This window comes from Suncus etruscus, chromosome 1, assembly GCF_024139225.1.
Source record: "Suncus etruscus isolate mSunEtr1 chromosome 1, mSunEtr1.pri.cur, whole genome shotgun sequence".
In the NCBI taxonomy this organism is placed as follows: domain Eukaryota; kingdom Metazoa; phylum Chordata; class Mammalia; order Eulipotyphla; family Soricidae; genus Suncus; species Suncus etruscus.
The window spans coordinates 174628128-174644913 of NC_064848.1; the positions used below are offsets into that span (position 1 = coordinate 174628128).

The window sequence follows — 16786 nt, forward strand, 5'->3', positions numbered from 1 at the left end:
ACTTGAAGTCTGTTTCCCTAATCAATACTATACTTTCTTGTTTATATTTTTATTATTTCCTATTCTAAAATAAATCATAACTTGTTTAGCAGGCAAAAAAAAGATAGATTGTATGAAATTGAAATAGGGAGATTGCCACTCTTAAGGATTGAGTGTAAAACTTTCACCACCACTAAATTACACAATGAATAAAAGTACAAAACACATAATTCACAGACTATACCTCAGCATTAACAGTTTATATATTATATACTTTTAGATCTGTCTAATGTTTTTACAATCACCAGATACACCATCATTAAATACAAGTTACAGAAATGTGTGGATACCATTAGAGGGATATACTTATTGCTTACTTTAGCAAGCAGCAAATAGGGTACAGGAATTAAACTGAAGGGAACTACTTTCTATCACCAGTGGCATTAAGACATAACACTGCATTTCACAAAGCACTGCTTTTTATCTAGTTTATAGAAAGAATCAAGAGCAGCATATGTCAAACCAATAACCACTAATTGAATATCAGAGGATTTTAAAGGACTTAACAAATGGCACCTATCTACTCTATAAATGTCTTGAACAAATGGATAGTTGCTAATTTTTTTTTACAATATTGGTTTATAACTTGACCATACTAGAACTACTTTGCTTTATTTTCTAGAGGGCTACTGATATGAGAAATGGATTCAACACTGTTTTGTAGTCAGATCTACCTTTAAAACTTGTGGTCTTCATTTCATTCCAATTCTTTCCCATAGTAATTACGCCTATTGTATAGACCGATCCTTTGTACCTTTTTCCCCTTCCCTTTCACTCTAATTGGAATCATTGTTCCAATGATTACATAAAATAAAATTTTTTTTCTTAAATCAAGTGCTTTGAACTTACAATGTTTATATAGTCTGTTATAATTCTGCTTCTGTTTTCTTGTTTCTTTAGATAATTTGATTTGAAACTGACAAATTGCACCTGCTGGGTTGTTAACAAGATCTAGGCTTCAGAAAATGACAAATGTGAGGTCCATGTATGATGAGTGATGAAGAGATTGTGGTACTATAGTTGGACCCATATTTACTCTTTTCTTTCAACCATGTGTCACAAGACTTGATAAAAGACTTCAAATATCAAGAGGAAACAAATACTGAAAATTTCTACTTTACATCCTATTTTAAAAAATAAAATCTGTATAATAGCAATCTGACCATTGATAAAGTAAAGCTGTTTTTATATTTATTTGATACCGATATTCTGGCACCCAAGATATGCTAAGTCAGTTCTGTTTTTAAAATCTAGGAACTTTACTTCTCTGTTATGGGCCTGAGGAACAGAAAGTAATTGTAGTATATAAAAATAGTTAGATGGGACCTTTTTCAAAAAGATGCATTTAGTTGCCTGCTACCAGTTTGAGGGAGAACGTGCACTACAGCAGGCAGCCTCCTGTCCATTGGCAAGACTGGTCCATGATTGACGGTGGAAGAAGGTAGTATGTCAAGTGGAGACATTTGTGATCTCAAGAATCTGAGGCTTCACTGAATTAATCTGATTATTTGCTGTTTTAGTTAAGGGTAAGCTTCTAGCTTGAAACTGCAGAAATGGCAAAAAGACAGTTAAATATCAAATATAGATGCTGAAGTGGAAAACGTGTCATATATCTGCAGTGTGAAGTGGCATGTAGCACGGTCTCTATGTGTTCTTCCACCTATAGCTAAACAGAACTCAATGTCAGGATTTAGATTCTCCTTTGTATTTGGCCACTAGGTTGGTTCACTTAAGGCAGTCATTTTAATCTCTTGCATACCAATGTCCCAATTACTCATTCCCTTAGAGGAAACCATTTTAGAGAAATTAAGACTAGTATCTTTGTTTTATTTTCTGATGTGGGGCCATACCTGGCAGTGCTCAGGGCTTACTCCTTTTGTGACTTAGGAAACCCTCATAGGGTGTGCAGGGGTTGAACCTAGGTCAGCCTCGTGCAAAGCAAGCACCTGAACGGACTGTAATATTTGCTCAGGCCCCAAGACTAGTAGTAGTCTTCAACAACATCTTGATGCTAGTATGCCTTTTGCTCTGTATAACTTGAATGGAGAAAGTGGAAATACTACTTGATACTGTTTTGAAATGGTCACCTGATTATAGATTTGTACCTGACATCATCTCCATTAAGCCAGTTTTATTCCTGAGATGAAGGTACAGTGAAAAACACATTAAGCATCATAGATTAAAACCAGTTGATAGCAGTCTTCTAAAATGACAAAGAATAAAAATTCCACCAAAAGCACCATAACAGGTTTTGAAACTCAATAGCTACATCCCCAGGAAATACTTTTTAATTAAAAAGAAAATTTCAGCCTTCTTATGTTATATAGAAGAAAATGTATTTTATATATATGTATGTATGTGTATATATACATAAACCACCTCACTTGTCTGTGAATATGACATTCTTTTTTCCTATTTTAAATATTACCAGCTAAAACTCTTATGGCTTTTTACTCTTTTTACCTAAACTCTCCCTGTCTCGATTGGGCATTAAAGATTTCCTTCATAGTCCCATTTTTTAGAGGAGCATTCCCATCTGAAGCTAATTCTTCATTGTTTCCGTAGATAATATTAGGCACATCAGACCAGATTTCATCTGATTGAGATTTCAATACTATATCCTGATTTGATAAACTAATAAGCTTCTACTAGTGACATTGAAAGGGTGGGGATTGTATGTGTGGACACACACCACAGGGACCAGCTGCAGAATTTCACTAGTGAAACTGCCAATACTTTTTTTTAGGTTGAAAACACTGTGATTTTGAGTTTCCTAGAGATCTATGTACATTTAAGAATTGCCATCCATGGTTTCATAATGAAGCACATATTTCAAAAATGTCTACCGTGTTTCTACTGATAGTGATTTGTTAATTGGGGAAGAGCTAACTAACTTCTACTTTTAAAATACTATATTTTGTAGCTCCAGGGGAGATCTGGGTATGGCATGTCACTCTTCCTAAATTTCTTCATGCTTTCACTATACCCTGTCCAACTATTTTGTTTCCATGGTATAGAACTTCTTAACACCCTATTTCTCTTCCTACCTTGAGTAAGTGAGGACAGGCTGGTGCCTGTTTTATGAGAAGACTCTTGAACAGAGAGAAATGAATACAATTTTGAGTTAAACCTGAATCCATTTCGCCTCTTGGAATAGTGGTAGCGTAAATGAAACAATCTAGACGCCCTCTTTCCCAGCAACATAAACTGTTCATTTTCCAGCTTAGAATAGACAGGAGAGAAGGTCTCCATTCTGTATATCTGCTGCCCTTTGGAACCCACATTAAATGAAGAGGGGAATTCTCCAACACCACTCCGTTCAGGCAATGATGATTGAACTGAGTTTTCCTCCATTATTATCTCATTAATAAGAGTGACTTTCTTTGGTGCACCAGGACCAAACATTTCAACTGGTGGCCAAGACTGGGCACTGTGAGATTGGTTTGCTTCTATTTGTGTGAGATCTAGGTAGCCCGGGTGTTCCAGCACGTTGATTTGGGACCCTGGGCTCAGGCTAGTTCTATCAGTGAACGAATCCACGCGCCCATCATAGCCTAGATCGGCTGGGGCTGAGCACTGGTGCTGAGGCCAAGGGCGTTTGCACTCTCCATGATTTTCCTTATCATCCCCACCATCTTCTTGCCCTCCTTGAAAAGAGTTCTCTGTCCAATCTGATTCCTCACTAACATTTACAGCTTTGTTCATGTCCCTCAGGAATACCACAATAACAGTGATGTTATCACTTGACCCAGCATCACGAGCTGATGCCACTAATTTGTGGGCAACCATGCTGCTGTCTCCATTATTCTCCTTCAAGTGGTCAGATACGACTTTTACTGCCTCATCGGGGTTCACGGTGTCATAGAAGCCATCACAGGCCAGAATGAGGTAGTCTTCAGTTCCATCCAAAACAGTAGAGGCAGAATCGGCCTCCCCACAAATATATGGCTTATGTTCAGCATCTCCTGTGGGAAGTAGAAAACAGGTCTGATTTTTGCTTTATTGTAGGCAAGGATATGTCCAGTGTCATTATTACTGTGATCACAATTATTACTGTGATCTGAATCACTCAAGCTCAGTTTAGATAAAATACTTGTATTCTGATAATAAGATGGTGTTCACTCCTGTAGTCCTCGTTTAAGAACTGTCATTCTTTGGGATTAATTGAGGGGTTGGTGAGAGACAGGGAACTGGGAATTTTTTAAGTCTAGCTTAAGACTATATAAATCATGTGCCTCTAGCTATGATTTATGCTTAACTGAGCAAAACAACAAATGTCAAATCTAAATTTATTGCTGTATGAAAAAAGTCAGTTTTATGAAGAAAACTTTGATTTAATAAAACTTTTAAATTGTAGTTAGGTTTGATCTAAGTTTGAATTTCAAGAATAAGTCTGTACTGATAAAAAAAAAAGTTCTGGTATAGTAGAGATAGAGTAGCTAATAGGGTACTTGTGTTTTATGTACCAACTTGGGTTCAGTTCCTGGCACCATATGTGGTTCTCCCAAACATCACCAGGAGTAAGATCTGAGCACCATCACTGCAGCCCAAAAACCAAATAAAATTCTGACCATTCTTCATAAACAATATCATTGTGTCAATTTAAAATTCAGTTGTTTGGGGTTGAAGTCATAGTTTATTGGATATGGCATTTGCCTTGCACACAGCAGACCACAGTTCAATCCCCAGCACTGTTGAGCATGAACCCCAAACAAACTTTAAAAAAAAAACAAACTCATTTGTAGCATGCTACAAGCACATTTTGAGCAATGAGACTATTAAAAAATAAAGCCAAATTTTGATTCTTCAAGCAAAGTCATCTAGTCACACAAAGTTTCAAAGTAGGATGTCAATCTCTATTCCCACCCAAGTTATTTTTTATTTCAAAAAATTTTTGATTTGGGGCTCAGCAGTGCTTGGTGTCTATTCCTGGCTCCATTGGACGGTGCTCCCAGGAGTGTTCAGGGACCATGTGCTGCTGGGGTAAGCCAGGGCTTTTGCATGCAAAGTATGTGCTCCAAACTTTTGAGTCATCTCCCCAGCCCCACTTTCAATTTTTTAATGCTGCTTTACTTCTAACTTTTTATATATGACTACGCCATCTTCGGGGTAATTGCCATTCTTCATTGCTGTTTACGCCCCACTTATGAGCCACTGTTGGGAATGAATATACTGTAGGGTCTTTATTTTGCTTCTCTCCTTATTAGCTCATTCACTTAAAGAATGACATTTGAACTGGGCTTCAAAGGATAAGTTAATTATCCCAAGCAGAAAAAGCCCTCATATGATGGAACAGCATTAGCAAAATCTAACAGGATGAACTGCTAAGAAGTCGTGTGTAGCAGAATGTAGGCACTTATATTATGGAGAGAAACTGGAGAGGGCTGAGGTCCATACTAAGCTGTATTTCCATCATCAGCCTGAGATAATCATCAATGTCATGTTTTCAAACTGCCAGATCCAGAGCATGTTCATTGTCCACATTCACTGTTTCTGCATGGAGAAAGCCACACAGAAAGGGTCTCTGGGCCTCTTCAGATTTATTTAATTAGCTTATTTCTTTTACATAGAACAATACTGAGTAATAATTCTAGGATTATGGTATCACAATTCTATTTTGTTTTAGGGTCACACCCGGCAGTGTTCAGGGTTATTCCTGGCTCTGCACTCAAGACTTACTCCTGGTTGGACCAAGGGGTATGGGATACCAAGGATTGAACCCAGGTTGCTTACATGCAAGACAAATACCCTACCTGCTGTTCTATCGCTCAAGCCCCATAGAATAGTTATTAAAAATTTATAAAGTGCTTTTTCAATTGTAAAGTAGCAGTATTTAGTTTCCTGGTCAGGTATGCCAGCATGGGTATCAGACTGCACAGGCTCAAAAAATCTAGCATTTGTTATACATGACCTTGTCAATTATTTTCACTGTATATGAAACAACTTTTCAGTTAGGAGATGAAGATTAAAAATTTAAGGGACCGGAGTAATAGTACTGGTCAGGCATTTGCCTTGCACATGGCCAACCTAGGTACAATAGCAGGCGTCCATATGGTTCCCCGAGCCTGCCAGGAGTGATTTCTGAGCACAGAGCCAGAAATAAAGACTAAGCACCACCAGCATGCTTCTGATTTCAACTTCACTTCTTTACCATGAATTTTCCCAATACCCGGTTAAACTAGTGAAAACTTCCCATCATGGGATTCAGAACCCTCCACCAATCCATTTTACTAAATTTCCCCATCTTGTCCCACCTGACTATACTATTATCATCATTATTTTCTGAATCCCAGTGCTAAAAATAAATGTGATCTGAGTCACACTGTTCCCAAAAATCTTGTTTTAGTGCTTCAATTAAAAGGCTACTGCAACTGTTAGTTTGGAACAGAACATACAAAGATTTGCAGAGAAAATGCTGCCAAAATTCTGGCTTTTCACCTGCTCTACTGTTGGATGTCAAATTCATGACATTTCGCCCCCAAACTTGGTAGGAGGGCATGATTTTCCATTCCATGGTAGAAATGGCAACATCCTTTTGTCTTCATCCTCCTCTCTCCATATGCTTTTAGGAAACATGTCTTTCTGTGTCAATTGGGATCATAAATCTGAAGAGCTCATAGAGAGAAACAGTTGAAAAGCTTTTTATTGTTAAAGCTTTAAGTATCGTCTGTTTTCTAAGTAAACTTAAACTCTGCTTAAGAGCCCTTTTCGGTGGCTGGAGCAAAGGCACAGTGGATAGTGCATTTGCTTTGCATGCAGCTGACCTGGGTTCAATTCCTGGCATTCCATCTGGTCCTCCAGCCTGCTAGGATGTATTTCCTAAGCAAAAAGAGCCAGGAGTAACCCGAATATCACCAGGTGTGGTCCAAAAACAAACAAAAACAACAACAAAAAGCACTTGTAGGGTTTTGCCTTGCACACGGGCCAATCCAGGTTTGATCCCCTGTGGTCCCAGATGGTCCCCTAAGCAACAACAGTAAACTCTGAACACTTATTAGGTGGCCCCAAAAAACTCAAAAAGTCCTTTTTCTTATCCTTATTAAGTCCCATTTCACTTCATGACTTTTCCAAATTCTCATGTTCTTCATTTTCCACTTCAACTACGTAAGTTTAACCTAATTTCCTACATCAAAGAAAATCAAATCTACCTGAATTCAGGCCAGAATTCGGGCCAGAGATAATACAGTGAGTAGTGGGACTTTTTGCCAGGCATGCAGCTGATATTGGGTTTGATCCACAGTACCCAACATGATCCCCCACAGCACCACCAGGCATGATCCCTGAATGCAGAACTTGAAGCAAGCACTAAGCACCCATATGTATGGCCCAAAAAAGGCAAACTAATAATGTTTACAAGGCATGAAGACACTCAATATGCAATATCTCCCTACCCCCTTTTTTTGGGGGGGGCACATCCCGCGGCACTCGGATTACTCCTGGCATACTAGAGGATCATATGGGATTTCGGGGATAGAACCCAGGTCAGCTGCGTGCAAGGCAAGCGTCCTACCCACAATGCTATCTCCAGCCCCTCCCTACCCTTTTTATTCTACGGAAATTTCCCTTTGCCTGCTCAGAGCGGGAGGCCCCTTCTGAAGGCTGTATTAGTACTGTCTTAGAACTCCAGTTTTGCTTCTAATTGTTCTTTTGAAGGAGGATTTTTTGACACTTCTTTTTAAACTGAGGTTCTGTGATTTACTATAGTTAGTAATAGTTTCCCATTCCAATCCCATATTCCTCACAAAGGATCCCCACCAACCTACCCTAGGTCTCTTCCCCCATAAGAACCTCAGTGCCCTGCTATTTAATCTCCTTCCCAAATTCAGTTGTGACGAATGAGGTGGCGGGTTTGGGGACACAGTTGGTGGTGTTCAGGGCTTATTCCTGGTTCTGCACTCAAGGATCACTCTTGGAAGGCTCAAAGAACATATAGGGTGCCAGGGATTGAACCAAAGTTAGCTGTGTGTAAAGCAAGTGCCCTACCCACTGTACTATATCTTTCAGGCCCCTGGTTGCTCTCTGATCCTACAAATAATATGATCTAAATCTCAGCTTTACAACAAAAAATTAAATCAACCCTTTCTCAAACCAGATTTTCACTCAGTCAAATTTATAGGCTCCCTCTGTTATTACTCATTTTCCCTCAATTGGTTGTCTTCTGATTTTCCACTTACTAATCCAAAATAATTTCTTTCAGATGTTACCAAGTATTTTCTGTTTTCAGATTTTGGTGATTTGGGGGGTGGGGGGTATTGTTTTGTTTTTTGCAGTGCTGGGGATCAAACTGAGGGCCCTAATGAGTGCTACTACTGAGTCACAGCTCTGCCTTCCATGTTTTTTCTTGTCGTTCTCAACTTTTAGGTTTGCCCCATGGTTTTTGTAGGTTTTTTTTTTTTTTTTTTTAGTTTTAGTTTTGTTTTGTTTTTGTTTTTGGTCACAACCAGCAGCGCTCAGGAGTTACTCCTGGCTCCACACTCAGAAATCGCTCCTGGCAGGCTTGGGGGACCATATGGGATGCTGGGATTCAAACCACTGACCTTCTGCATGAAAGGCCTTAACTCCATGCTATCTCTCCAGCCCCTGTAGTTTTGTTTTAACCTGCATCTTACGTGACTTATTTGTTTTTTGGGGGGGAGGGGTTTTTTGTTTGTTTTTGTTTTGGGGCCACAACAGTGGCATTCAGCGGTTACTCCTGGCTATGTGCTCAGAAATCGCTCCTGGCAGGCTCAGGGGACCATATGGAACACCAGGGATCAAACCAAGGTCCAGCCACCTGCAAGGTAAACACCCTACCACTGTGCTATCGCTCCTGCCCCTGCCTGCATCTTACTTGACTTCAGCAGCAATTGTCCCTTCCTTACTCCAGATTCTCTTCCCCAGCATCTTTCCCACCCCACCTTTCCCTGCTCTCTCACTTGCTTCCCCCTCCCACTAAATGTGTAGCTGTAAACTCTTGCACAAACTGGTGCCAATTTCACCTTTTTTTACCCTAGTTTGTAAGTGTCCTTATTGTTATTCGTGAGTCATGACATGCATGCCCTTTCAGACTGATGCCAGGAACCTGAACTTTCCTGAATTGTATGGGATCTCCTTCCTAAGTATCCTCCAGCATGCAACTTGAAAGTCAGGGCCAACATTAATCAGCCTCACCTCTGACAGTTCTTATTCAAGTACATTCTTGCCCTGCTTTCGTTTCCCCTCGTGTATTTTTAGAAGAAAAAGCAAGTTTCTTTAGCAAAGTTTGTTCTATAACACATTAAAGATACAACTACTACTCTGACAAAGAGCATGATCAAGAAGAGGTCTTGGGTGAAAATTGTCAAAAATAGCTATATTTAGGGGTCTGTGTTAAAAATGAGAAGTCCCCTCTTTGGGTCTTATTCCAAAGCTGCAAATAACTCCTTCAGTCAAAACCACCTCAGATTTTCCCCAAGAGATTTGCAGAATTTTTGATGCTGACATTTGGGCCATTTCACAGCTGGCCAGCACCTTCACAAAGAGTGGGAGGAGCTTACATCAGTGTAAACCGGAATACTTTGAGATTTTAATTTTTCTGGAATGTTTTGGGAATGATACACGAAATTTTGGGAGTACATGAGTATTCCAGTTATTTGTATTCCTATCTCAGAGTACTTCATTGCTTTAGGTGGCAGTAACTTACTGCGTTATATGCTTATATCACCCTCAAGAGACAAATGGTTTACTCTTTTCTAAATAAAAAATAAACCTAAAACCATGAAGTCTAATAAAATAGTAAACCCAAGTTCCTGGGGTGGGAGGGTATTTGCAGAGAACTGTAATGCAATTCTATGAGTTTATACCCTTACTAATTTTAGCCCATTCAACTTAATTGTTACCCCACAAGTTTTAGAAAAGCATATCACTGGTAAACCCCCTACCAGTTGTTGTGTTTCTATTTGGGGGTTTGCACCATGCCCTGCGATGCTCAGGGCTTATTCCTGCTTCTGTACTTCAGAATCGCTCCTGATCGTTCTTGGGGAATTGTACAGGTTTCCTATATGGAATAATATAAACTATCATCTCTAGTTACCACATAGCTGAGTCATATGGGTGCCAGAAATTGAACTCCAGTCAGCCATATGCAGGGCAAGTGCCCTGCCTGCTATACTATCTCAGTCTCCCCAAAAGTTTCCATTAAGGAAAAAAAAACTTGTAAAGTGAGTATGTCTTAATAGAGATCCCTTTTAATAACAGAATTTAAGTATATAAATGAATATGCTAAATCATCAAAAGGTGCATTATCCAGTTATTATTTTAAACAATAATAAGCACCTGGATAATAATATAAATGAAACATCTCTGGTTCCCACATAGCTGAGTTAATGTAAGACAACACAGTAGACTAGAAGACTGGAGAAATAAAAATAATTGATTTTTTTCCTACCAATTGCTCTGGAGACCGACAGACTTCCATTCACTCTCCAGGCACCAAACCAGACCACACAGCCTCCAAGGGCCTCAATCCGCTGCTTTTCATCCTAAACAGCAATGCAACAAAAAGAAACTTGACAAAGACCACAGATTTATTATTCATCAGTTTCCCTGTATGGCTCTTTTCTGTTAATGGTGGCCATGGCCATAGTTATAATAAATTAAGTGAATCTTGATTCATTAACTAGAAAACTGCCCCTCTGCAGCATGTATCTTTTTGTTTGTTTATTTTGGGGGGTTCTCTTTGGGTCACACCCGGCAGCACTCGGGTTACTCCTGGTTCTTTTTTTTTTTTTTTTTTTTGGTTTTTTAGGCCACACCCTGTGACGCTCAGGGGTTACTCCTGGCTATGCACTCAGAAGTTGCTCCTGGCTTCTTGGGGGACCATATGGGACGCCGGGGGATCGAACCGCGGTCCGTCCTAGGCTAGCGCAGGCAAGGCAGGCACCTTACCTCCAGCGCCACCGCCCGGCCCCGTTACTCCTGGTTCTATGCTCAGAAATCGCTCCTGGCAGGCTCGGGGGACTATATGGGATGCCGGGATTCGAACCACCATCCTTCTGCATGCAAAGCAAACACCCTACCTCCATGCTCTCTCTCCGGTCCCACCTGCAGCATGTATCTTAAGAGAAGGAGCTTACTTACCTCTCTGTCCGGTTTGTGTGGCTTCATCAGTTCAACAGCTTGGCCCTTTCTGACAAGCATCACCTGGGAATCGCCCACCCAGGCCACATGGAGCATGTTGCCTCTGATGAAGGTCACCACACCTGTGGTCCCGCATCTTAAGCTCTGAAAATGATTTCAACAAGATGGGTCAGTAAAAAGAAATTGACATATTATCTCTCTCTTTTTTTTTTTTAATAAATAATTCCTTTAAGCACTGTGGTTACAAACACATTCGTAGTTGAGTTTCGGTCATAAAATGTACACCCCTGTTCACCAGTGCAACTTTCCTACCACCATTGTCCCCCATTTCCATCCTCCCCATCCCCAGCCTATCTTGGGGACAAGCATTGTTTCTCTATCACTGTCATGGTAGTTGTTAGTGTAGTTATTTCCTTAACTTCGCTCACCACTCTGTGGTAAGCTTCTTATCATGGGCTGTTCCTTCTGGCCCTAACCTCTATTGTCTCTGGGTATTATTACTATACTGTCTTTTATTTTTCTTTCTTAATTTTTTTGGGTCACATCTGGCAGCACTCAGGGGTTACTCCTGGCAGGCTCTGGGGACCATATAGGATGCAGGGATTCAAACCACTGTCCTTTTGCATGCAAGGTGAATGCCCTACCTCCATGCTATCTCTCTGGCCCCTGTCTTATTTTTCTTAAATCCCAGAGATGAGTGAGACTATTCTGTGTTTTTCTCTCTCTCTGACTCAGTTCACTCAGTATAAGAGTGTCTATATCCATCCATGAATAAGCATATTTCATTATTTCATTTTTCCTAACAGCTGCATAGTATTCCATTGTGTAAATGACATCTTTCTCTGTTGGTTTTTGGGCCACACTTAGTGGCGCTCAGGAGTTATGAGTTATGCCTGGCACTGTGCTCCGAAATCACTCCTGGCAAGCTCAGAGAACCATATGGAATACCGGGAATTGAACCCAGATTGGTCCCAGGTCGGTTGCTTGCAAAGTAAATGCCCTACCGCTGTGCTATCGCTCCTGTCCGACTTTATATTCTCATTGTAGGTAGTTTATAGTCAGTACAAACTTCTCAATTGGGAGTTTAATTAATAACTTAATTGCATTTTTAACAACTCCGTTTTTCTCAATGTATTTTATATCATTTTTTGTTGTTGTTTTTTGTTTTTGGATCACACCCGGCAGCACTCAGAGATTACTCCTGGGCTCTACGCTCAGAAATCGCTTCTGGCAGGCTTGGGGGACCATATGGGATGCTGGTATTCAAACCACTGTTCTTCTGCATGCAAGGCAAACACTTTTACCTCCATGCTATCTCTCCAGCCCCTTATATCATGTATTTATATTACACATAAATTTGATCTGTAATATTCAAGGTAGGGTTGACTATTAATACTATTTTATATGCAATTAAATTATAGCTAATTATGCAACTCGACCAAGAGGGAATCAAGTTGTTTCACCTTTTTTTTGTTATTTTGGACTACACCTGGCAGTGCTTAGGGGATATTCCTGGCAGGACTCAAAGGATCAGACTGAGTGGCAGGAATTGAACCCAGTTTTGGCCATGTGCAAGGCAAGGACCTTACCTGTTATACAATTCTCTGGCCTCCAAGAGGGAATCAAGTTGATCAGTTTTCAAATAAAATATGGAGCTAAAAAGACAGTACAGGAGGCAAGGAGCATGTTTTTCATGCCGTCAATCTGGGTTTGATCCCAGGCACCCCATGTAACTACCTGGCCAAAACCTGCCAGTAGTTATCCATGAGCACAGAGTAAGGAATAAGACCCAAAGCACTAGGTGTGACCAAATTAAATAATAAAAATTTAAAAATCTGAAATGTTTGTACTTCTAGACCAGTGCCAAATCTGCTATATTAATCCTTAGGGTTCTGCTTTCTATATCCTAGTCTCAATTTTGTCAGTGATCTTTTTTGTTTGTTTTTGTTTTTGTTTTTGTTTTTTTTTGGGCCACACCTGGCGGTGCTCAGGGGTTACTCCTGGCTGGCTGCTTAGAAATAGCTCCTGGCAGGCACGGGGGACCATATGGGACACCGGGATTCGAACCAACCACCTTTGGTCCTGGATCGGCTGCTTGCAAGGCAAACGCCGCTGTGCTATCTCTCCGGGCCCTGTCAGTGATCTTCTATCCTGTGTTCAAGAGTTCAGTTTATAAAGCATCTGGGGCTGGAGAGATAGTATGGTAGATAAGGTGTTTGCCTTGCATGAAACCAATCAGGTTGGATCCCTGGCATTCGGTGTTGTTGCCCAAGCCTGCCAGGAGTGATTCCTGAGTGCAGAGTCAGGAGTAATCCCTGAGTACCACTGATATGGCCAAAAATACAAAACAAAAAAATATGCAAAGCATCTGTTTGCTACCTAAGAAATTCTCCCATACCCTGATATTAAGACAAGGGCCAGGGCCAGAGAGATAGCATGGAGGTAGGGTGTTTGTCTTGCATGCAGAAGGTCAGTGGTTCGAATCCCAGCATCCCATATGGTCCCCGAGCCTGCCAGGAGCGATTTCTGAGCGCTGCCAGGTGTGGACCCCCCCCCCTCCAAAAAAAAAGAAAGACAAGGACCAAGTGTTAAAATGCTTAGATTAAAAAAAAAATACACATTATATTTCAGGCCATAGAGAAAAACTTAATAGGCTAAGAATATTTGGCTAAGATCCTCAACACCACTACTAGTCCCCTGAACACTAAGCCAGTAATAGTTTCTGAGCATTGCAAAGTGTGGGGCCTTCCTCTCTCCCTAATCCCCACAAAATGTTCTCTACAATAGTTAGGGAATCTTTGCTTTTGAAACTTTGCAATAAAAAAAAAAAAAAAAAAAAAAAGCCTGGAGCTTCACCGTGATAGTTCAGTCCCAATGCACTTAAAGCTCATGCTCTTGATACTACTATACTAAAATGACATTCATTTGACATGAGTCACCACCAAATGAGCCTGACTTTCTGTTACTAAGGACTTGGCCTAAATTAGAACCAATGCGTCAAGGGTGTTAAAAGGCCCCTTATATCCAATCAGAAAAACAACTTCTTATTTTCCCTATATAGGGAAAGTTTGTTATAAATCCTCACCCACCAATAAAATGTCTTCCCACACAGAATGTTCAAAAACTCAGCCCCCTAGAACACATGATAATGACACTTCAGTGCTTATGCCCCGGAGAGAACAGGAGGCAGGGCTGTTTCACAACAGGAATAGCTACTTTCTTCCCAGCAGTTAGCAACACATGGAAGCACAAGAAGGGGGAAAGAAACTGCTGAGACAGACCTAAATTATTGAGGAGAACTATTGGCAGAAATAAAAGACACCAGGATCTTTGGCAAAGCAAGTGGGGTGAACCTGGCTAGGGAAAATAAAAATCTTTTTTGAGGACACAGGAAGTAGCATTGAACAGAGTGGGGAAAACACAAGTGACTTAGTTTCATGTAGGTCATTGCAGGTCATCTCTCAGGGGCCAACTCTGTCCTTCGTCAGACTGAAGACAGCCAGCAACGCCAAAGACGAGATGGGCAGTGCTGGTCCAGAACCGAAGGTCTCTGAGGTCAAGAATTGCATTTTGGGAGAGATAGTACAGGAATTAAGGTGCTTGACTTGCAAGTGGCCTATCCTGGTTGAATCTTTGTCACCACCTATGGTGCCCCAAGCACCACCCAGAGGTAACTCCTGAGCACAGAACCAGGAATAACTCTTAACTGTGTTTCGTGCATCCTCTCTCTCTCTCTCCTTTCTTCTCTCCTCTCCTCTCTTCTCTCTCCTCTCTCCTCTCTCCTCTCCCCTTCTCTCTCTCTCTCTTGCTCTGTCTCTCTGTCTCTCTTTCTCTGTCTCTCTGTCTCTGTCTCTCTGTCTCTGTCTCTCTCTCTTTCTCTCTCTCTCTCTCACTCACACACACTCTCTCTCATACACACACACACACAAACACAAAACTGCATTTTGGTTTTCAGAACTGCTTTGATAGTGGACCTTGATGTATTTGCATATTAATACAAACCTGGGTTAAAGAGATGGAGAACATTTCCCTGCTTAATACCACACAATTCTCATTTCCTGCTTCATTAGTTCCATGCCCCAATATTGCTAGGTACCATAGTTATGAGATCAAAGAAATGGATTAAATGATTATCCTATTTGCTCCATGTCCATTTCAGAGAATTAATGTTAGAGTCCTAGAGCTGGGAGTCATTTTAATTTGATTTTTGCAGGGGGTTGTTTGTTTTAGGGCCACAACCAGCTGTGCTTAGGGCTTACACCTGACTGCGCTTATCTTGAGCCAGAGCTCAAGAGACCATAATAGGTGCTGAGGGTTGAACCCAGGTGCAACTGCATGCAAGATAAGAGCCCTACTCATTGTACTGTCTCATCTGTCAAACCCTTGATATAAAAACTTAAAAAAAAATTTTTTTTGTTTGTTTTTGGGTCACACCTGGCAGCACCCAGGGGTTACTCCTGGCTCTGTGCTCAGAAATCACTCCTGGCAGGCTTGGGGGATCCATGTGGGATGCTGAGATTCAAACCCGGGTCCGTTTCAGGTCAGCCGTATGCAAGGCAAATGCCTTACTGCTGTGCTATTGCTCCGGCCTCTAAAAACTTAAAAATTATTTGAGGGTTGAAGAGACAGTTCTGGTGGCAAGGTGCTTGCCATGCACATAGCTAACCCAGGTTTGATTCCGGTACCCCTATGGTCCCCAAGCACTTATAAGAGTGATCACTGAACAGTCAGAAGTAAACTCTGAGCACAGCTGGACAAGTCTCCCCAAAAAATAACTCTCTGACCCCACTTGGATACCTGACAGTGCATGATCCCCCAAGAACCAAGCAGAATATATACTGAGAATAGTAGATATGGTCTGCAAATTTAGGGAGACAGAGAGAAAGAAACTACTGCTTTAGAAACTCTTATATAGTTCTATATAATTATTATTGCTGACTATAAATTAATGCCACAAAATTATTCTTTAAAAATAAAAAACACAGGGGATGGAGCGGTGGCACAGGGTATAAGGCGTCTGTCTGCCTTGCGTGCACAAGCCTAGGATGGACCATGATTAGATCCCCTGGCATCCCATATGGTCCCCCAAGCCAGGGGTGATTCTGAGAGCATAGCCAGGAGCAACCCCTGAGCGTCACCAGATGTGGCCCAGAAACAAAAACAAACAAACAAACAAAAAAAAAACAGAAACAAAACCAAAAAAAACCACATGGGGCCGGAGCTATAGCGCAGCAGTAAGAAGTTTGCCTTGTACACACCAACACAGGCCGCTCAAATCCCGGCATCCCGTATGGTCCCCTGAGACTGCCAGGGGTGATTTCTGAGTACAGAGCCAGGAGTCCACTGGGTGTGACCCAATAACAAAAATAAATAAAGAATAAAAAAACTCACAGAAGAGCCTGAGCTATACCCTTGCACATGGGCAACCCTGGTTCAATCCCCAGAGCACTACCAGGAGCGATTCTGGGTGTGACTCAAATGCAACAACTTATTGCCCTTAATACAGAGGCCCTGTCATTCAAAGAAAAACTTTAGGTCAGATTAACCTTACCAAAATAGGGTATAGGCTCTGACTTTTCTGTCTGTTTAGAGAAAATCAGTACTAGGATCATCTAAGGATTCACTCTCTCCAAGCAAATTTCCTTTCAAG

The 16786-nt window shown here is 41.0% G+C and overlaps 1 protein-coding gene across 1 annotated transcript in view; it reads right to left on the minus strand.

The window, feature by feature from the left end:
• Positions 1 to 224: 224 nt before the first annotated feature.
• PPM1E (protein phosphatase, Mg2+/Mn2+ dependent 1E) overlaps positions 225 to 16786 on the minus strand; it is a 173757-nt gene continuing 157195 nt past the window's right edge. Inside the window, exons 5-7 of the mRNA XM_049764679.1 lie at positions 11137 to 11280; positions 10445 to 10538; positions 225 to 4004 (exon numbers count right to left, since the gene is read on the minus strand). Of these exons, the coding sequence (XP_049620636.1) occupies positions 2950 to 4004; positions 10445 to 10538; positions 11137 to 11280 (1293 nt within the window). The 3' untranslated portion in view covers positions 225 to 2949. The remainder of the gene's footprint in view (positions 4005 to 10444; positions 10539 to 11136; positions 11281 to 16786) is intronic.